The sequence below is a fragment of the Lycorma delicatula genome, chromosome 3 (assembly GCF_047948215.1).
Source record: "Lycorma delicatula isolate Av1 chromosome 3, ASM4794821v1, whole genome shotgun sequence".
Lineage (NCBI taxonomy): Eukaryota > Metazoa > Arthropoda > Insecta > Hemiptera > Fulgoridae > Lycorma > Lycorma delicatula.
Window position 1 is genome coordinate 126,600,317 of NC_134457.1, and position 23,744 is coordinate 126,624,060.

General features: G+C 28.2%; 1 protein-coding gene and 1 long non-coding RNA gene across 2 annotated transcripts in view; one reads left to right on the forward strand and one right to left on the reverse strand.

The window, feature by feature from the left end:
• Window positions 1–915: 915 nt before the first annotated feature.
• LOC142321983 (uncharacterized) overlaps window positions 916–23,744 on the reverse strand; it is a 30,255-nt gene continuing 7,426 nt past the window's right edge. The window contains exons 2-3 of the long non-coding RNA XR_012755750.1: window positions 9,385–9,542; window positions 916–3,046 (exon numbers count right to left, since the gene is read on the reverse strand). This is a non-coding gene — a long non-coding RNA (uncharacterized LOC142321983). The remainder of the gene's footprint in view (window positions 3,047–9,384; window positions 9,543–23,744) is intronic.
• LOC142321978 (uncharacterized) lies at window positions 4,808–7,523 on the forward strand. The gene is made up of 3 exons (XM_075360544.1): window positions 4,808–4,964; window positions 5,522–5,644; window positions 7,197–7,523. The coding sequence occupies exons 2-3, from the start codon at window positions 5,528–5,530 to the stop codon at window positions 7,431–7,433; spliced, it is 354 nt and encodes a 117-aa protein (XP_075216659.1). The 5' UTR covers window positions 4,808–4,964; window positions 5,522–5,527; the 3' UTR covers window positions 7,434–7,523.

A 23,744-nucleotide genomic window follows, 5' to 3' on the forward strand; every position in this document is an offset into this window, starting at 1 on the left:
TCATTAGATTACACCTATTAGTCATCTTCACTTAAGTTCATACACCAGCATATTAGAGTTGTCCTTTCATTTTGAATACCTTCCCACCTTATTTTAAAGTAACCTTATTTTTATAATAAAAATTTTATTATGAACATTTATTCAGGTAGGAACAAATTAATGGTTTTTTCTAATACCACAAAAACCAAATATAAAATTACAGTATAAAATACTTTTCAGAATAAAGTATCAATGAACAGGGTAACTGTTAGTTATATCAAAAGTTATTTTGATCAGTACTAAATAAAACTAGAAAATTTACTTTATTCAAAGTAAATTTTCTTTGGTATATGCACCAAAATCAGTACAGAAGACTGCATTCAAAATTTTAATGAAGCTTTAAAAATTCATTCATTATTTTCAGTTAATAATACAACAATAATAAGTGAAGTAAATTTTCACCATATACTGCATGTATAAAAAAAAAATTGGATGTAGACACAACTGAGTTCCTTGCATTCCTACTACATACACATTTTTTTGCTACATTTCATTTGAAAATGACAACTGTACAATTGCACTGTGGTGGACACCACATTGCATCACATTTTTTTATGATCTTTGAATCACCTTTTTTTTATTATATAATTATGTATAGTTTCATTTCACACTGATTGTTTATGAAGTAGTTATATTTATACCATAATGAAAGTTTATTATGAACTTAATAAAGTTCATAATTGTGTTTCAGACAATTTTAAACATAGCACAAGAAAAACTGAATTATCTGAAAATTAAATTATGCTTGTTAGAATGTGTGGAAAAATTATATTTTACAAATACTCGATGTATACATTATTCATCCTAAAAGGACATTTATAGGATTCATACCATTTGATTAACACAAACATGCAGGAAAAAGACCAGGTACTAAATTTTAATAAAACTTTATTAAAGTAAAAATAAATTAATTTTACATTATAAATTACATTACATTACATTTTTAGCCTATCATGTTTAGACTGTTACCGCCCCAGTGTCTTTAGTAGAAAGAAATAAAATCCACTTTTGCACCATTCCTTCCTTGCCATAAATTGTAACTGTATTTGCCTCAGAGAAAGAAGAAAGTACCCAATTTTATCTGTAGAGAAGAAAATTGGCGTAACTAAAATACTAAATAGCATGTTAACTAGCTTTGAAGTTGTAAAGTTTCCAATAACAGAAAACAAGTACAGACTTTATACATTAATAAAATTATTTAAAATAGCAAAATTTATTTAAACATGTCAAAATATACGATGTAATATAACATGTAATAAATATACGTTTATTTATTTTACAGTTTGTTATATGTTGAATTAATATCTCAGCTATTTTATGAAACTTATCACTGTATCCAGTATGAACGATAATCATCCAAGATTGGATTAATATAAGTTTAAACTTATACCATAAACTATGATCAAATTTTATTAGAAACGTACAAGAGGGAAATTCGTGTAGAAGGCTTTATTTCTTAAATCTCTCTCTCTCTCTATCTCTCCCCGTTTTCCTCTCCCTCTCCAGCATTAAGGTGGTTACTTCAGAGGATGAAGAGGATGATGTGTATGAATGTAAAAGAAGTGTATACAGTCTTCAGACAATTGGAAACCCAACCACCGAAGAACAGTATCCACAATCTAGTATTCAAATCCATATAAAGTAACTTGCCTTACTAGAATCTGATTCTTTAGAACTACTTCGAAATCAAGTGATTTGTAATGGCGAGTTCACCACTAGATCAACTTGGTGGGTGTTATTTCTTTACTTCATACTAATCAAACTGTATTATTGTGGGTGAATGTGAATGCATGTGCAGTGGTTGCATTGATGTATGGGCAAACTGGAGTAATTTTTATATATTTGTGATTTATGAATATATATATATATATATATATATATCATGCCTTAATGACAATATATGAAAATTAATTTTAAGTATACAAGAATATATGAAAATAAATTAAGAATCCCACTCTGCCTCATTTTATCCTCTCTTATTTTAAATTATTACAGGCATATTTTACATGCCTTAATTCTTATCACATTCTGTTCATGCACAACAATGGGTGAAGTATATAAAATCAAAATATATACAAAAAATAAAAAATTAGGGTTCTAGGGAAAACCATCCTTACCGAAGTTTTGTTACTGGGAATTTCTCACTACATGTATACATTTCTGTTTTTACCTTTTCATAACAACTTTTCAAATGAAAGTGTAGTATTACTTTCATAGTAATACCAGGCTTATATATAACATTGACTCAAATTTCCAAAACTGCTTGATAAATTTAACCGGTAACAGGATTTTCATCCTGTTGCAACATTTTTTCTGATCTTAATCATGAGGGATTTGCAGGATTCTACAGATGAATGCCCTTCTTGATGATTATGTACAAATGTTAACTGGTAATTTGTAATTCTATTATTTTTTTCTAGATACTATCTATCAATATTAAATAAAATCATTTACTGCATTTCTCAATGCAGTAAAAAAAAGAAATACTTTTAAACTGTTAAACACTAAACATCATTAATGTTATTTAAGGGTTACTTAGTTATCAAAGAAAGATTTCTATAGTCAGTAAATTAGAGTCTGTAAATAACAAAGATATGAACTTCCTCAATTCCACACAAATAACAGGTTTCTGTTCAGAAAATAATTTCCAGGTAATAATAGAGTTGGTGATTAAATTTAGTCAGATTGCTTGTTGGTTTATTTGTGTTTTTGTTCAAGTTGACATTCTTGTATAAACGGTTCAATACTGGTTGATACTGGAAGTTCCAATTTGGAACTTATAGTATAATGATAAAGAAACCATGCATAACAGCAGAAATAATGGAATGCTACAGGTAGTATGAGTAATCTTTATAACTGAGTTAGGTTCAGCAGTAACATGTTCAAGGAAATCTATTTTGTGACATCAGAACCACCTCTTGCCTTTCATTAACATCAAATATTAATTCTCTTCATTCTGAACATAGTTCAAAATATTCAATCTGTTAATTCTATTGCTGCCAATACACTAAAAGAAAAAAAAACGAAAAAAATTAAATCAAGAAAAACTTTTCAATTTTTTAAAAATAAAAAGGATCAACAAAATAAATTTAAAAAAAGGCCTTTAAAAAAAGGAAAAATATCAATATAAATTCCTGTAAATTCTGTTCTCAGATGCATACAAACATTCTGTTCATGCTTTCGCCTAAACTTAATTTTTATTTTATTTTTTCCATTCCAATAGTTCTAACAACCATCTATGCTTCAAAAATTTTTGAAATCTTTTTATGAAGATTGCTACTATATTCTTAATGCCTCAATATTTACAAATTTCTTTTCAGGTTTTTTTTAAAGTTATATCCACATTTCATAACACAGAATCAGTTATCCCATATATAATAGTTTATTGCTATTATACTTAAGTTTAATAATAAAACAAATTTTATGAACAATGAATTTCACAAACAATGTTCTTCGATGACTTAGCTCTTCAAATTAACCTCAAAGACCTTTCGCATACATGTACACATTTTATAACTTGCACAAAATTTTATAAATTCAATTACACATTCATAATGAATCTTAGTAAGCCCTATTCAAGCTTAAAATCTAAGCATCTTTTCACAAAATTTAAAATATCTTAAATCAATAAAACAACCTAACCTGGTGACAACCACAGAACAGCTTAATGATAACAATAAAAAAAATATCATGCAATCATACTAAGTTCCTACTTGCCACTCTACTAACATTTAAAAAAATAATTAGAAACAAAAAATTTAGAATTGTAACTATTGTAGTAATTTAATTAATAACTCATATAAAAATCTGATGTGGACACCGTATTATTTTCCTGTACGCCTATTAAATTATATATCCATATTTTTGAAAATATATAAACTTTTATTTCACTAATAACTTCTGATTTTTTAAAAAAATTTTAATTTTTTATTGTTAATATTTATTGTAAATTTTTTTACAATCATAGGTTAATAATTATTATTAAATCAATATATTTAAATTAAAAAAAAAAAAAATGTAATAAAAAATAATATGAAGTCTGAATCGAACCAATGTGCCTGCCCGTTGTAATATCCAAATATTTCATTAATTAAAATTTTATTTGGCTATAACTCTGGAACCAATGAAAATAACTACCACTTACGATACATCGTTGAAAAGCGCACAATGAGGGCTTATTACTGCAGTTAAGAAAAAGTATAAAATTCAATTTTTTTTTAATTTTGGGCTTTTTTGGAAACTTTTGGTTCAGTCGATTGTAATCAAAAGGGGAGGTGCACAACTAGATGTTATAACAATCCTAAATCCAAAATTTCAACATCCTACGGCTAATCGTTTTTGAGTTACGCGAGATACATACTTATGTACGTACAGACGTAACGCCGTCTGTACGTACCAACTAGTCAAAATGGATTCAGGGATGGTTAAAATGGATATTTCCGTTGAAATTTGAAAATTTTCGCGATCACAATACTTCCATTACTTCGTACAAGAAAGTAAAAATGATTAAAGAATTTGTAATAAATAATAAAATTATAACGCTTGATTTTTTTTTTTAATTAATATATACAAAAAAAATTGAAAACTTTTATTGCGTTCCATTATTAAATATAACTATCGTTATCCTAATGACGTATTACATATTTAATAGTTCAGTGGTACGCTACTGATCTGTAATTCACATGACTGGTAAACAAACTTTGAGAATCGCTGGTTAGGGAAATAACAGACAATAACAAACACTACTGACGGTGACAGTCGCTGATCTGTGGTATGCGCATGGCGGGGAATCACTATTTAAACTTTTGGTTTTGTACATAAATGAACTGCAATGAACGCTTTACTATCATTGCATCTTTGTACTTTGTAAGAATCAGTATTATTTTATTCATTAATCAGTCTGTATATCACCTATAAATCTCTTTGTAAGTACCAAAAATGTAATATTTTTTTGTAGATTATTATTAAAACTAAATAATTACTGATTTAACAAAAATATGTTTTCAAAATTAAAATAGGATTTAATACATCGCTTTATCACTTATTAAAACTTTAATTTCATTAACTACGGAAGTAGACTTTCTAGATAAAAAAAAATAAAATAATAATAACTATGAGATAAATAAAATAAAATAATGTTAGGAATTGTATATATGTGTATCAGAAAAAAAAACTGTAAAATTTTACATGATCTGCTTTCAAGCCGGCGTGAGCCTGGTTAGTTTCTATCTTATATAATTTTTTTCTAATAGGGGCTAAAGGGTTTTAGTAATCCCTTTATGCCGTTTATGTTTAAATACAGATAATTTAATATCTATAATTAAATAAATGTCTGTAATTTAAATAATTATTTAAATTTATAATATTTTGTTGATCGTTTGCAAAAAAAAAACTTATTTCAACCCTCATATTTAGTTGCTAAATTTAATGCTGTAAAATATTGTAATGAACATATTATTAGTATTATTTTGTTTTAATCAAGGTTAACATGAAGTTGATAATATTCACTGCAGCATTATTGGTATGCATCATTTCAACACTATCAGCGGTTGTACCATTATACGAAGAACAACTGCCGTATGAAACGGAAGATACATTTGAAACAGTAAGATAAAATATTTTATAAGTAATATTACAAATTTTAGTGGATATGTTTAATTTTTTATGTCAAATAAAGAATCATTACTGATCAAGTAATTTCAAAATTAATAGTAATCTTTCAACCTTAGTTGTGCTAAACGATTCAAATATCAACTGAAAATCATTATTTATTCAAATAGTGACTATTTCAAGAAGTTTCTGAAATCTTAAAATTTTTTTACGGCAAAAGTACGGAAAATAGAAATCAGCTAAACGGATATAAATATCGTTAAGTAGTAAACAGTTAAAAATAACGAAATTAAATTATAATAAAACAATTATTGCAATTTAATTTAAAATACAAAATATTTTATACAAATGAAAAATTCAATCAAGATTTATGATTTTGACCGAGGATAAAATATTTAATGAGGCTGAGTGGGATTCTTAATGAAATTTCAAATTAATTTTTTTTTTATATATTCTTGTGTTAAAAAACGTAGAACAAGTTCTATTAAAGAATTATATACTTTCATAAATCATAAGTATATAAAACGGTAAAATAATTGCAGTTTGTCCATACATCGCGCAACTTCCGCATACACACAAAATACGCATTTCACATCCACCCACTATTATACACATAGAGTTTGTTAGGATGGAGAAAAAGTAATTATGTAACTATATAAATTTGTTATACCTAAATCAATCTCTTATTTTATTATGATTTTTCTTTTAATTGATACAAATACCATCTACAGTGATTTCCCTCTTATATGTTTTCTAATAAAAATGGGTCCTAGTTTACATAGATTCTCATTAAAAAAAAGAACTTACAGCTTCCTTATAATTGTGGAAAAAATATAAGGAAATTCAGTTTATTAATCAAAATTTAATTTTAATCTACCAATTGAAACTCATTTAATTATCTGTTTTAAAATAATACAGTTTGCAAGATTCTGTTGTTTTATACAATTATTTTATTGCAGTATAACGTTTTATAAGGTCAGCTTTATATTAGAGTATATGTTTTTCTGTTAACTATTAAAAATCATTTCAGCTTATCTATATAATTCCATACATAAAAAATATACTCATAAAATTTGGTTATAATTCATTAATTAGGGATAGTGTTTATTAACAAACTGTAACACCTTTAAAGTTTTAGGATTTTCAGCTGTTTTGTGTTGCTTTAGTTCATTTCACAAGTATAGTTAAAATATATATTAAATTGAATCACATTCCATCTGTTATATATGTTCTATTTTTATTACAACTATAAATTTAGGATAAATAATTATTAATATACAAAAAGTCAATTCTTGTTTTCTGTTTGAAACTTTACAACTTCAAAATTCTAAAAAATTATTAGTAAATTTTTAATACACTTTAATATTATTGGAGTTAGCTAATTTTTTCTATAGGAAAAATGACATTTATTTTTTAATTATTTTAAACAGAAATACTTGAGGGATTGTATAAACATAGAAATTCTTTTATGTATAATATGCAATATACCTTCATAAGTTGAACTATTCTATTATTATTAAATTTTAATATGGTTTTTGATGTTATAGGTTTTGAGAGAAAGGAGATCACCGGAGGAGAAAGGAAGTATCGTCGTACAAGGGGGACATACCCCTGGTCAAGGTAATTCCCTAAGAGGTGAATACAATTACAATTTATGGCACGGAAGGAATGGTGCAAAACTGGATGCTAATGCTTTCTACCAAAGAAACTGGGGTGGTAACCATCAAGGACCTAAACATGATAGACGAGGCGGAGTTGTGTTTTCAGTTCCTTTCGGAGGCTAAAAATTAAATTCCTGCATTTTAATATTATTATTGTTATTTATTTATTATGAAAAATTATTTATTTTTATAATAAAAGTTTATTAAAAATGACTGAGTCTTATTTCTTCATATTTCCTGTTAGTGTTAATTTATCTGATGGTATGAATCTACAGATTACTTATGTCTTTTTGGGAGGAATTAAAAGATGTATACATACTGTATTTGTAAGGTGTATTATTTTTTTATATTTGGCCTAACAATTAGACCATTAGTCCAATTAATCCTACACATCATCTACTTCACTTCTGAAATAATAATCAGTCTTTTATTTCGTTATGTTTAAAATTTAGTGAGATTGATGATCAACACAATTACATACTTAGAAATGATTTGATGGATTTTTATTGGGTTATTATGGTATAAATCTTCCATAATTCTTTCAAACAAACTGTTTCATGTTAAAATTTTATTCCTTTCATGAAAGTGATGTTTCAAAAACAATAAAAATGTCTAAAGCTTCACTGAATTGTGTTGTATGCAATTTTCTACACTATTTATGTTTTTCTTCAAAATATAAAGTTTATAAAAAAATAAAATTAATGATTAATTATTTTCTCGATACATACACCAAAAGCATAAATTTACTAATTGTTTAATTTTATAAATTTTATTTCTCTCAGTTTTATGATTATTTGAATACAATGAATTTAAATTTGCACAATAATGTATCATTTATTTCTTTAGTACCGATAAAATTAGAATTTTGAAAAAACAATTATTTATTTGTTGATAAATTTATTTTGCATAGTATTTTATATGTTAATTTTATTATGATATAAGCAACAAAATTATTAAATTTCTTTCAGTCTGGAAAAAATCTTATCTAAATGAAAAGTTCTGGGTGTCAATCTGTTCCAAACAAAATTTATATTACAAAAATATTACTAATTAAAAAAAGGTGGAAGAAGTTCATTATTATAAAATAAAAAGCATCAACTCTAATCTGCTGGAATATGAATTCAAAAAATTAATAAGGAAAAACTGCCTAAAATACATATATGACAGCTGCAGTCTAATTGAAAGTAATGAAGAAGGAATGTGGAATAATATCTTAAGTAGAAGTTAAAATAGTTTACTATGATTAGTTGATGATTTCCAAATAAATGTAACAAAAAATAAATTTAATACAAAATTATTGAAAAAAAATTACAAAAACATTTTTTCCCATAGCACTTTTGTTGTTATACTAATTTTTGTAATTCATCACATACTGGTAATTTTATCTGACATACAGATATACATATATACAGACATATATATACACACACAGACATATTTTGTATGTCAAAAATATTATTTTATTTTGTAACTGTTATAGACTTCCAATTGGTATGTTTTGATAAAGTATGGAAATGTACAGTTTATATGCCATGGTTTAATGTACTTTATTCATTCTTATTCAGAATCAATCGGCCTCCGACAAGCTGTACCATCAGCTACCTCTTTCATATATTTGTCTCTCTGTTTTAACTTATTCTAGAACTACTTTCTTCCTGAACCATATTCACTAACCCTGGATACTGTGATACAGTACAATTTTTTCATTTTATTTCCTACATTTAGCAACAAAAATTTTTCTTTGTTATTATTAAAACCTCTTTATTTGTTTGTTCCATTAAATAACCTTTAATCAGATGTATGTACCATCACAGATAAGAAGTTTTTATTCTTTGTTTTATAATTAAAACTGGTTTTCTTTGACATATAGTAGCTTCATGAAAATGAAGCTACTATAATGAAGAACCCAGACCCCATGACTTAAGATTTTAAGTCATGGGTGTTATAGTCTTTCATCTCTTTCTGAGATTTGCAGCATTGCTTTTTCCAAAGAAAGAAAAAAGAAATTCAGTTTTTTATAGACGAGTTTGTTTAGATTTTTTTAGGTATTATCAATAGGTGATTATAATCCTACCCTTCAATTATATTAATGATGTGCCAGCTTCCATGATGCAGTGGTAGCATCTCCACCTTTCACTGGAGGTCCTGGGTTCGAATCCAGATCAGGCATGGCATTTTCATACATGCTACAAATCATTCATCTCATCCTCTGAAGCATGCCTAATGGTGGACCTGGAAGTTAAACAAAAAAAAAAAAAATATATATATATATATTAATAATGGAACCTATTCTTCCATGAACCAACCTTGAAGGATCTTAAGGATTGCATTCCTCTGATTGCAAATGGATACAGTATTTTTTCCTTTATACTGTATGCAGGATATGGTTTGTATTTCAACTTCAGAAGAAGTTAGTAAACAATTTGATATTTAAAAGAGTGCTAACTATTTCTTTCTTCTACTTATTTAAATGGTGATATTTTCTTTCCCACTTAATAATGGAGTTTCCAAATTTTGTACTATATATTTCATTTTTTAAATACATATTTCAATTTCCTTCTTGTAATAGGATTTAAATTGCATACATATATGTTCATATATATATATATATATATATATATATATATATATATACATATATGTTCATATATATACTTATTTATCTATTTCATTAGTTCAACTAAAATAAATAAAAAAAAATATATATGTATGTATAGAGGGGGTGAGAGAAAGGTGAAAAGCGCATTTCAGTATTCTTTTTTCTCCATCCTCAGTTTTGTTCAAAAAGCACATAGATAAAAATATGTAACCTTTGTACAAAAATATGTAGCTTTGTCAAGGATTAAAATAATTGTACTAGCCACCATTTATAAACACAATGAAGTGGCACTTGTTCTGTTTATACTACAACAGAAAACAGTAGGCTTATTAAGAGTGAAACAATCACCTTTACTGCTTGTGTGTAGTTAGGTTCTCTCTCATAAAAAAACTATTATCTCTTAATATTAACAGCAATGATAATTGGAGTAACAGTTTGTATACACTTTAGCCTATCACAACTATTTTCATAAATAACAATTTTTTATTGTGTAAAATACATTTTTAAATCAGACTAACATATTATTTTTTTCTTTTATTGAATTTTAATAAATTTAAAATTGGATAAATCATTAAATATAAATAAAATATACACATTCATGTTATACTATAGCTAAATTCCATGGTAGGGTGATAGCTTCTTTGTCTTTCATCTGGAAGTTTCTGAGTTCAAACCCCTGGTCAGGCTAGGCATTTTTCAGATGCTACAAAAAATTAATTTCTTATCATTAATGATAACTATAATTGGGGCAACATCTACAGTTTCTTACATGAATGGATAAATAGTATGTGTTTTGTGTATTAGTTAAATAAGCTTAAACCACTCAGTAAATCAAAAGTTTATATATTCTGTTGAAGAATAGAGATCCAAATAATTTGATTGAAAATGTGACAATAGTGGTTAATGTGTTAGTAGTAGTTTATGAATTAGTTAAATTTTACAAATAATTTACACTTGATAATATCTTAAAATAATTTACTTGATTGTACGTTAATGAATTTATAAAACAAATTAATTGATTTTCTGGTTAGACTCATTGTTAATCTGTCTTTTAAGAGTTGTTTTGTGATACTGCAGTACTCTTGGTAAAAAAACTTCTGCAATTTTTTCATTGGTTTAATTTGTGTTGGCTTTCAATTATAATCAGGAATATTAGCCTAGGATTCTAAACATGACCCAGCCAAACTTTGATTGTCTTTATAACATGACTTGTTAAAAAATAATATTTTGAAATTAAAATAAATGTTTTAACTGTTATTTCTCTTAAATTGTTCAATATTCTGTGTCAAGGATACTGGTGATGAATTTGTAGCTTATTTATAAGGAGTGTATGAATTGAGATTTTTATAACTGTGTTGTAGTTTTAATTAAATATGGACTGGCTATGTTGTACATTTTTATAATAATATCTGTTACATTTTTTTTTCAATTAAGATGATGTTTATAAACTGATGAAACCCACTTCACAGTTGAGCTTTCATTGTTTACAGTAACATGATTTCTATCCTCTTTCTGAAATAAAAAAAATAATAAAAATTTGTAGGTTATATTGAGTAAGCGTATTTTATATCAGGAGACTGATGTTGCTGATGTATACAAAAAAATACTGTTGTCAGGTGAGCACATACTTTTAAAATTAAATAACCTTAAAATAAAATAAATAATCTATTAAAAAATAGAACAGTGAGACAATAATTATGTTAACATATTTTTATAATTATCTCTTGTATATTTTGATATATTTATTACAATTTTATAAAATATTCAGTGTTTTCAGTCAGTCTACGATTTTTTTGTGGGAAGCATGTAAGCTAGATGTCATTGTGATAATGCAAATTGTTTATGTCAAGAATTGTGGGACATGAAAATCATTGTAAAAGAAGAATAATGTGGAATGTGGCATAGATAAAATGGTTAGATTTTATTATTTTTAAAAGTTTATAGTAGAAGATTTATGCAATCACGATATTGAAACTTTTTTTTTATTAAAAAATATTATTTATTATTTTACTTTTTCTCTGATAATTTAAATTAAATAAATACATTTATACTTTACCACCTATCAAAATAATACAGATTATTTTAAATTTATGTAAATGGACTTAATGCTTATCAGATGGAGAACAGGAAAATATTAGTTGTTTTTTTTTGTTGAGACAATTGAAAATTTCAGAAGCTTGAAAATATTTTCATTTGGCATATTTTCAATATTCTTTAAACTTCTGATTTTGTGAAATAATTGTAATTGTACATGATATTGAGAAACTATGATGAGATTACCAGTCTTAGAAACAAGCCATATGATTTATAATAAATTGTTATTTCCCTATGAAAAAATCGCTTGATGACAGAAATATCAGGCAAATTACAATATATACTGTAGATCCATTTGCAAGAATGGAATATTTATTACATTCAAACAATATTTTCTTTAAAGGAGTGAGATATGTCTGGGCAAATTTCATAAAAACTTCTTTAATTGCTGGTTGGTTTTACCTTTTTTAATGTAGAAAAAGTGTGAATAAATAAATTAGTTAGATTGTACTCTAGGAATAACTCCATCATGTGTACACTATCCTTTATTCAGTTGTAGTTATGAAGAGGAAACTGTAAAATAACTAACTTAAAAAAATGCAGGTTGTTTTATCTAAAACTTTATTTGTACTTTGAATGAAATAATGTTCTTTTAATTCTTAATACTTTTTTAAATCTGTTTCTGAAAAGATTCCAATTTTAAAAAAAATCTTTGTTTCTTCAATTAGGATTAATTAAAAAAACTATATTTGAAAAAATAAGACAATAAAATTCATAAAACATTTTCCAAAGAATTAGAAAAAAAAGATTTAATGAGTAGCTACAAGGTTTTATGAATTAGTTCTAATTAAATGCAATTTCAAGGTTGTTAGTGTAGAAATAACTTTACTTAATAACTCTTTTTTTACTTTGTTGGAAGAATAAGTCATAAAAAAAAGCACCAAAGGAAAGGATTAAAAAATGTTATTAGCAGTCAATACTGGATTAATATTGCATATTTATCATCCATTTTCTATTTGTGGCTGATCATTGATAATATAATAGTTGGTCTTAACAAGTAATAAGCTTTCCTATTAATTCTTTAATTTTTATTTGCTCTTTTTAAAAACTATAATAGATAATATACTTGAGCAATTAAAAGAAACTAAAGGAAAACATATAGTACAGTTTTATCCAACTCAATATATAGTGTTATTTCTATTAACAATACTTCTAGAAGGAATCAATGGTTTATAGAAAAAAAGTTAACTTTTAGTTCTATTAAAAGATTAACTAAGGTGAACTTCTAAAGTTTAATTACTTTTTACAGCAGCGTATGTCTTAATACTTCTTTTTGAATGAGCAGGTAAATCTTCAGAATTAAACTAAAAAAAATACTTGGTGTATTTTGATTCATCTAGTGAAAATCTTGTCTTCTGTTTTTATTTTCCACCCAGTTTAATTCATAAATTTAACTTTTAACTAATTTTTTTTTTGTGTTTCATAAGGGATAACATAATATGAGTCTTGATAAATCAAAAGTACTTAACCTTCTGGTTTGTTTTCAAGCACAGTTTGTTATAGTGTTTGGTTTCCAGTAGAGAAATGTTTCAAAGTTACTGTCTTTAAAAACAGTTTCTTACTGGTTCATTGTTATTTTATTTTTATTTACTCAACATTATTTGTTACTTTGCTAAAATATACTTCATGTTGTTTGTTTATTGGGACATATATAATAAGCAGAATCTAATTATTCTGTCCAGTTCAGAAAGTATATTTCTCAATGTTCTTGAAAGTTGATTGCTTGGAAGTTGTAACTTTTCCAGAAAGTACAGATAATTACCCTAATTAGAAAGACACTGGAATCATATGTAAGTACATTTGAGAAGGGGATGGAATCACAATAATTGTCATATAAACACAGATAGATTCTTACACTATACCTAGAACTGAATTAGGTTAAATTAAATAACTCTTGCTAATTTCATCAAACCTGTTTGGTAAAGAATGAACCAGTGGTTCCCAGTGGTTCATTCCCCGACAGTCACTTTCCAACCATCTTGTAAGCCTATAATTTTACTCAGTTGTAGAAGTAGTGCAAATGCAATGCTTAAAAACATGAATTAATATATAGAGTTGCTAACTTAATGCAAGCATAATAGATGAAAACTAAAAAAATTATGTATACCACATATATATTATATCAATTGTGTTTTGGCAAAAGGATGTTGCCCACAAATTTTACAAATCTGAGTTTTTGTTGTATAGCAAGTTTGGGATCCTAAAACATATTCTGGCAGAAGGACGTAATGCACTTAGCACAAGAAAATAAATAAAAATTGATGCAACTCCAAAAAAAATTCTAAAATTAAAACGAGCAATAAAACAAAAAACACACTGACTATTTGGGATTGCAACATTTTGAAAAGTGTTCATGGCAAAATGACATTTCTGTACTTAATATTGTACAAATCATTCATAACTATGGAATTAACCCTCTTTCCAAGTGTCAGCTGGTAAAAGGTTATTATACCTTATCTAAATACGGTATAGGCTTATGATCTTTTTGCCTTTTGTTTGTTATTATGATTAGTTGATTATTTGAATCCATTGATTTTTAGTTTTTTTTTTTTTTTTAAATGTTTTGTTATAGAAAAACATATGATCTAATTTCACTGTGATAAGAATTATGCAATTATCTTGTTTTTATAAAATTAATTTACCAGAAGAAAGGAGGCAAGGAATTGGCTGTAACCTTTTCAGTGTAGGAGATTATTCAGGAAAAAATACGAGTAATTTCATTATTAATAATATTGAATTTGTGGGGGAAAATGTACAGCAACATATAAAAAACTAGTTATTATCTTTTGCAATTTTTTTTAAATAATGAAAAAATTGTGGGTTTGTAAGGTATTTTCTTGTAATTTTGGATATTCCAGAAAAAGTAATTGTTACTCTCAAGAATAAAACTGATACAGGAACTTACTGCCAAGACAAAAGGAGGAAACAACCTAAAAACAAAATTTATAAAATCATTTTATACCGAACAATTAAGTCTTTCAGTAATATGCCTGTAATGCCAACCTTCTACTGTGTAGTTAGTTAAGTGGGTAAAATGTACTTTACCCAAAGATTTTGCTAATCTACATGGCTGTGCAAAAATTATGAAAAAATACTGTAAAAATAATTAGAAATTTGTAAAAAAATTGTGAAACGTATAATAATATACCTCATGAAGAGTGAAAAATAAAAACATAAGAAATAATATTCAGCATGAAAAAGAAAAAGATTTCATACAATGTATTTAAAGATAATCAATTAGATTTCCTATTTATAATGTATTTCTTTGTGTTTACTTTGATTCAGAAAAGCGAACTTAACTCATGTAAAGACGTGAATTAAATCCAAATAAAATACGTTATTCCATTACTGAAAAAATAATATGCTAACAAAAATAATATTTTATTTTATTACTGAAGAAAATATTCTACCTTACAATTTTCTTTATTTCTTTCTTAAATTCACCATACATGGAATTTCCATGTTTATTATTGTTGTTATCATGGTATTGTTTCTATAGATGAAATGTAATGGCAGAAGAATGGCTAATGCATTGTGCAGGTATACTTATTAGTTGATCATAAAAAAGCATTAAAATTTTTTTGTTGTATAGTGATTCACGCTCTGATCAAAAAAAGAGCAGTCAAATACCCCCTGATTGCATTTGAATGTCTTCGTTGAAGAACAAAATTTTCTAAATATTTTAACGGAAAAACGATTTATTACTTTCTTAAAACATAGTATATAATACTTAGAAAAAACTTATGATCACGTAAGAGTAAGTTTATTTTGATTGTTGTTAAAATTTTGACTACTTCCAAGTTAAAAAAATTATTTTTAGAAAAAATATTAATGAAAGTATTTATTCAAAAGTTTAAACTTAATAAAATAATTTAAAAAATAAATTGATGATTATCGAGTAGGAGGATCATGTGCCAAATAAATATTCCATTTAAAACCCCGTTAATACAAAAATTGTTATAAATCAAGAATATGTTGCAATTTCCGTAGATTTCAAAGAAGGATTATGACTCCATACGTAGAAAAAATCTTGGAAGAATTTGTAATAGATGACAAGATTAAAAAATTTAATCAAACAAATATTAACAAACACGACCTCAAAAATAATTTTTTTTTTTGGTGAGGTGAGGGAATACTAGTTACGTACGTCCTATAAGGGGCAGTGTCGGACTCGCCACAGGTTCTGCAAGGTGTTAATTAAAGTGCGTATGTGTTCCTGCGTTTCTGCGCCCTACCGACTAAACCTAAACCCCCTCACCAACTTCCCCCTGTCCGGGGCCATACCGGCATTGAAGCATTACCACGGCCCCGCGGGCCGTGGTAATGCTTAACACGACCCAGCTCAGTCAGCCAGTATTCCAGTTCTCTCTTCTATTCCTTTGTACTGAGAATATTTGCTACCGTACTTGATACCGGTTCCCATTGTCTAGTTTCTTTCAACATAAATTCTATCACCATTTTCCGGTGTCAAGCTGGCTAGTTCAGGCGAGACCCTAAAAGCATTCCATCTGTCACAAACAAAGAACACATGTTCCGGAGTATCTTCCGCTCCACAATATATACAGTTAGGTGAATCTTTTATTGAACCTGACTGCATTCAAATGTTTAGGTACGCCCCAAATCCCCGTGGCCCGAGTTAAATAAATTTATGGGCGAATTGTCCTGCACATTCGGAATAAAGGCGGCTGCTAGAAAAGGTGATGGTCTCACCAATTTTCTTTAACTGTATATTGGAAAAGCATGCATAAAAGAATTGTAAAAAAAAAAAAACAAGAAAAGAACAGAAAAATTAAATCGACAAATTTATTTAACAAAAAAGTGAAAATATTTTCAATAACCGATTAGTATTCGCAGATGATCTAGTAATCCTTTCTAAAGACTTAAAAAAATAAAAACTAAAATTAGAATACTTGCTTAAATCTCCAAAAAATAGGTTTACATATCTCCTTTGAAAAAATAGAATTTATGACAGATATTAAAAATACTCTAAAGCAATTAAATTAGAAATTGAAAAAAAAATCAATAAAGTCGAAAAATTTAATTGTTTAGGTAAAATTATCCGATAAAAGTTTTTAGAAAAGTTAGCATTCCAAGAAGGCAATGAAAAATGGGAATAGCACACAAACTTTGCTAAAACATGAACAATAAAATATCAATATCTGTAAATATACAAATAATTCTATACAAATAAGTCCGACAATGTCACTATTAAATAGTAATAGTAATTCGACCGGAATGATTGTATGCATCAGACAAGAGATTATTCAATCTTGAAGAAATTATTTTGATAATTAATTTTTTTAAAGTACATTTTTTATTTAATTTCTTTGATCATTCTTTTTACTTTTTAAATAATTAATTTACGTATTTTGTTGGTTTATTAAAAAAAAATATTATTATTCTTGACTACATTAGAATTAACAAAATTGAAATAATAAAAAGAAAATTAAATGACCTCAAATTAAAACAAAAATATGAGAAATATAAATTGTATTCAAATAAGGAAATTAAAAAAAATCGAAGACACAGTAAGTAATAACAATTGCTGATATGTTAGTTTTTATTAACATCAAATATCTATGCAATTATTAATTCAACAGTCTTACGTTAAATATTAGGATAGAGTAAAAATCAGTCCCTTTATTACTCATATTACTAGATCAGCATTATTCGTGTCCTGAGGTAGATAATCCCCACGTCCGGAACACAACATCTGTGTTCCACGTCCAGGGCGGCAACAGCTGTACTTACGTACATCACATAAAGCTGGCTAACGGGGTTCCGAGTAAATTCCTCGGTTATGCTTTTTTACGTTTGACCTGTTTCTAACTTCAGGTCACTAAACGGACTGGATTTTTCGGCTATCTGCAGGAAATTGAATAATAAACGATTTTGGAAATGGACTCAAACCACTCTTAGAGCTGGCGATGTGGCGGCCAGGGTCAATGTTATTGCAGGTGTAACGGAGACCCTTCCGTTGTCCACATGCCCCCTGCGATGGCAAGCATGTAGCAATGGTGACCATGTATGTCGGTGCATGGGAGCTCTGAAAGCTTCGGTGAGTAGGAGCCTGGAGTTAGTGCAGAGACTGCGCATCCGCTCTCTGCCAGGACATATGCCGGTTCCACCGGAGTACCGGATCGGACCTCCAAGGTTAGTAGCCCTGGAGTGGGGGTGTACCCCGGCAGCTAGCCTTTCTACAGAAGGGATCAACCGTTCATGAATATTGAACAATCAAACGTGGCAGAGGGTGCACGTAAACACCCTCGTTTAGAATCCTCCGATTCGCCACAAGCGAAGAGGAAAAAGAGCAAAGAGTGTGACAAAATCAAGAAAGATGCTGATATAATCAGTAAAGATTTACGTAAAAGCTTATTTGGCTATAGTGTACCTAAGCCAAGATTTTTAATTATTTCAAAGGAGAATGGAAACTTTTAAAAAGTTAGTCCATTCTTAATCGTAAGAGAAATTACTAATTGTGCTGGTGGTCCTGTCAAAGAAATTCGTAAAACTTTTAATGAATTGCATGTCGAAACCATCAACGACATGCAAAGCCAGAAAGTTCAGGCGTTGAAGAAGATCGGTGAATTTGCGGTTTCTGTCCAACCGCATAGCACACTGAACTCATCCAGAGGAGTTGTTGTTTGTCGCGATCTTCTTAATTGTGCAGAAGAAGAAATTGTACAAGAAATGTCGAGTCAGGGAGTGACTCAGAGTCGCAGACTTACTATGAGAAGAAATGGTGAGATTCTTCCTTCGGCCTCGCATGTTTTGACATTTAATAGGCCGAATCTTCCTGAAAAGGTACGAGCTGGCATCCATCGGCTTGATGTACGAGCTTTCATTCCGCAGCCGATGAGATGTTTTAAGTGTCAACGATTCGGACACACAGCAGCAAGATGTGAAGCGCAGGAAATATGTATATGTGGAGAGAAAACACATGAGGGGGACCCATGTAAAGACCCTCCAACCTGCGTTAACTTTAAAGGGCATCACAATTGTCGTTCAAGAAACTGCCCTACATATAAACTAGAAACAGCGATTCAGGAAGTTAAAACGCTTCAGAAGGTCAGTTATCCTGAAGCGAAGAAAATTTTTAATCAACGTACACCACGACCATCGACTTCTTACGCAGAAGCAGCGGCTGCCCCTTCCACATCTGAAATTAATGTGGAGCAGTTGCTTAACACGATGGCTCCAAGTCTTGCGACGATGATTGAAAGAATCATTGATTCAAAGATTGAGTCGACTCATCAGAGTAAACAAAGTAAAGATGAGAAGGCTCATCCCCGGACTGACGCCGTTGACATGAGAGACCCACCAGCACAGTTTAAATCACCAGCTAAACCTGCGATTACTAAGCCACCAACTGAAGTAAGAATAAAAAATCTTGACTTATCTAGCAAAGAGAAACGGATCACTCCGTCGTCTAGTCACAAGCTTAAAGAAATTGTGACAAGAAAATCTGAATCTACGGAAATGGAGGTACAAGTTATTATTGAGAAACCACCAGACGTAGAGAATATAAAACCTGTACCAATAGAGCCTCCAAAAGCGCAAAGATCAGCTTCGGTGAGAGCATCTATTTCAGCTGGACCCAGTACTACAGTAGAGATAGAGTCCGGCTCATCCGCCGCGGAGACATCATCGCTTATTAGTTTAGATTCCCTAGCAAAGATGTTAACAGCACCGACGAAACTTTCATCAACTGACGTCAGCCGCAGAACGTCACTGGCATCCGAAATAGAGGAAGACGATGTCATGTCTGAGGCCTCAGATACGCTGTCATCAGAGGTTGAGGCCGTCAGAAGAATAGAGAAACGGTGCAAGAAAGGATGGCCGAAAGGAAAGCCTAGAAAGTAATATTCTGGATTCGAAGTTAGAAGAACGTAAATTTTTGAACATTTTTGATTCATAGAAATGTGAATAATTGAACCTTTTTTTTTTATTTTTTTTTGTTGAAGTGGGATGGGGCTAATGACCAAAGTAGTGGCCCCTAAAAAAAAAAGTATTATTCGTATCTTCGTGAGTTGCTGAATAACAAACGTTTCAGATTTCTGGTGTGTCGTATAAATAAAAGTTAATAATAATTAAACTATTCCGTTTAGTGAACTCCTGTATACTGGTTACAAATGTTAATTTCGACCTTACGGTGTAAAATATTCAGTTTTTATTATTGGATTATTTGGTGAATAATCAAAAATGAAAAAGAAACAATCATACAGGAAAAAGAAAGATAACATGAAGAAATATATCTCAAACAAACGACAAGTTGAATGTGAAGAGGAAGAAAATGTTAAGAACAAGGGAAGAATAAAAAAATTAAGAGATGATAAATATAAAGAGGAAAAAAATGTTAAAACTAAAGAAAGAATAAAAACTTTAAAAGAAGATGATAAATATAAAGGCAGAGAACATTTGGAAACTAGAGAACGTGTACACAAAGTAATATCAGACCACACCAAAGAGCGATTAAATGATTGGCAACAAAAAACAAATAAACGAAATGATGATCAACTCCGACTTAGGGAGAATATTGTCCGACAATATCAGAGAAGTAATGTACTAAAAGATAATAAATCTTTGCAGTTTATTAAAGATCGGGCATATAGCCTCAGTGTATGTGTTCTTCTGAGGTTCTATTTTTTAGTCACTCCATAGTTAACTTTAATATAAATAAAATGAAATAGAAATTCCAGAATAATTAAATAATATTAAACAGAAATTAAAGTAGAAAACCCAAAAATAATACGATTCTAAATTATAATTTTCAATTAATATTAAATAATCAGATGTTTCACCAACTCTATTACATATACACGTATGTAATAATGCCTGTTAAATTATATATTAACATTTTTAATAGTACATAAACATTTATTTCACTAATAACTTCTGATTTAAAAAAAGTTTTTTTTTTTAATAATTATTTTTCATTTTTTTTATTGAATCATTATTTATTGTAAACTTTTTTTACAACCACGGGTTTTATTAATTATTAATAAATCAATATACTTAATTAAAAAAAATAATAAATTAAAAGAAAAGTTAAAGAAATAAAAAAGGAGATGAAATCTGATTGGACCGATGTGGCTTTCCCTTACACATCCAAATATTTCATTAATTAAAATTTTATTTGGTTAAAACTCGGAAGAAAAAGTCCAAATCCAATTTTTTTTTGCTTTTGGGATTTTTTGGACACTTTTCGTTTAGTCGATTGCAATCAAAAGGGGAGGTGCACAACTAGATGTTACAACAGTTCTAAATCCAAAATTTTAACATCCTACGGCTAATCGTTTTTGAGTTATGCGAGATACATACGTACGTACAGACGTCACGCCGAAACTAGACAAAATGGATTCAGGGATGGTCAAAATGTATAGTTTTATTGAAATCTGAAAAACCGAAATTTTTCGCGATAACAATACTTTCTTTACTTCGTAAAAGGAAATAAAAACTTTAAAGGTTTTTAAAGTGCAAGTTTAACAAAAAAGAAACATATAAACCACTGAAAGCGCCATTCTTACAAAAATTTAAATACTGTTAATCTTTAAATTATGCGTTTTATTATAACTGTTATTTCTTCTTTGTTGTTTTATTTATTTACTTATTTTCTTACACGCCTATCTTTTCTTCGATTTTCAAGTATTCTGGCGATGATGATTGTTTAACATTTCGAAATTATCATCTAGTTTTAGATTTTAAGTAATATTTTTGTAAGCGGTTTTCGAAAATGTTAATTTTATATAAAAACTTTTCTTCTTTTTATACAAAACACGTTGTTTTTTATATAAAACATGTGTTTTTTTTTGTTTTTAATCGTATGATAAATAATTGATGCAAAATAGATCCATTTACAATTTTTCCTAAAAACTATGTTTTTGAACGTAAGGCACTTAAAATTTGAACGTAAATCAAAATCAAATTACTAATATATATAATCGTAATTCTTTTTTCTAAATATTAGATACTGTGTACCGGTAAGCATTTTACCGTACTGTTTTATACAAATAAATGGAATTATCATGAAACTGTTATAGACGATATACATATAGTATTTTACGTTACAGGTTTGACTGATTAATTAAAGACTACTAGGATATTAGTATGAATTACATTGGCTAATAATAGTAGTGTCAAATAACCGTGACCGGGTCAAAACGATAATAAAGTAACAAAGATAGTGGCAGAGGTGTCGTTAGAGGGAGGCGAATGAAAACATTACGGTAAGCGCATAGTAGATAGTACTAACCGCCCGGTGTTAGATATTCATGTGAGTAGAAATTTGATGTTAATGAGAGGTAAGAGAGGTGGTATGACGTCACACAGGGGATTTCCCTGAGATGCTTTCGCTGAATTCCTTTATAAAGATTATTCATACTGCCGTAGGATTCTATTACTGCTGCTGTTATGCATGTTTTCTTCATCATTGTACTAAGAGTTCCATTCTGGATCTTCCAGTATCATCTCGGTATTGAACCGTGTATACAAAAGCGTCAATTTAAACAAACTAATATTAAGTACAATAAACCAACAATATGCCATATGTCTGAATTTAATTAGCGACTCGATTATCTCGAAATTGTTTTCTGAATAGAAACGTTATTATTTGTATGGAATTGTGATAAAATTTGTATTTCAGTTATTTACAGAATCCAGCCTAATGAATACAGAAATATCTTTCATTGATATCGAAACCAATGCTTAAATTTTATTAATGAATATGTTTAATATTTAATAGTTTAAAAACCCCCTGTAATTTTAATTATTTCCTTATTTATAAAATTATATAAAAATCAATTTCATTTGGATTCTAATAAACACGATAAAAAAAGAAAAAAATTGTTTTACTGACTTTTTATTTCGTTTGTTATTGTTTTGTCAAAATAAATGGAGGATTAAAGATAAAAAGCATGTGATTAGACAATTTTAAAATTATTTAATAAATAGATAATAAAATTATGATTTCGAGAACGTTTTTGTTTGACAACACAGTTACTCTTCACTCATGTTCTATCTTTGCTATCAGATGCGTATAAATAGTATTAAAAATAATAAACCAGAAAATTCTAACTTTGCCAAACATATTATAGAATACGCTCATTCATACAAAAATAATAATTTCATGGGAATCTGAGATATTTCTTACAAATATTATAATCTACTAATTTGGAAAAATATCATATATATTGTAATAATAAAAATTTAATTAATGAACAAAATTTTTTTAAAGACGACATATTATTTAAAAACATACTATGTAAATATAAATATAAAGAAGTAATAATTTAATCTAATAATTATCTCTGATAACGTGGTTCCGTTTGATCATTTTAATCCACCTAAGTATAGGTATATTCCTTCAGTATACTAGTAGGACCGGGACAGTCATGACTGTTTTTAAATTTTAACTATAATTTTTAAACTTTGACATTAATGCATTAATTTTAACTCCTGATGATGGCTTCCAAGTAAGCCGAAAGATCTAGAGAACATATCAACGTGCTGGTAAGGTGGACTATATTAATTGGTAATTTATTTAAGTTAAACAACTTTTGGAATATAATATATAATTTTATTAGTCTGTAATAATAATGTAGTATTTTTATCCGACTACACTAAGAATAGATTAAGTATTTAAGTGGATGTTCGTTTGTGCTCTATCACACCATAATGGTGTGGTCACCAATTTTAGTGAAACAGATACAAATTAATGATTCGTCGCAATTCAACAGTTGGAA

Bases quoted from the DNA above. Each gene is read 5' to 3' on its own strand.
- LOC142321978 (XM_075360544.1), top strand. From the start codon at position 5,528: ATGAAGTTGATAATATTCACTGCAGCATTATTGGTATGCATCATTTCA. The intron at 5,645-7,196 runs GTAAGATAAAAT...TTGATGTTATAG, and splicing joins CGGAAGATACATTTGAAACA to GTTTTGAGAGAAAGGAGATC.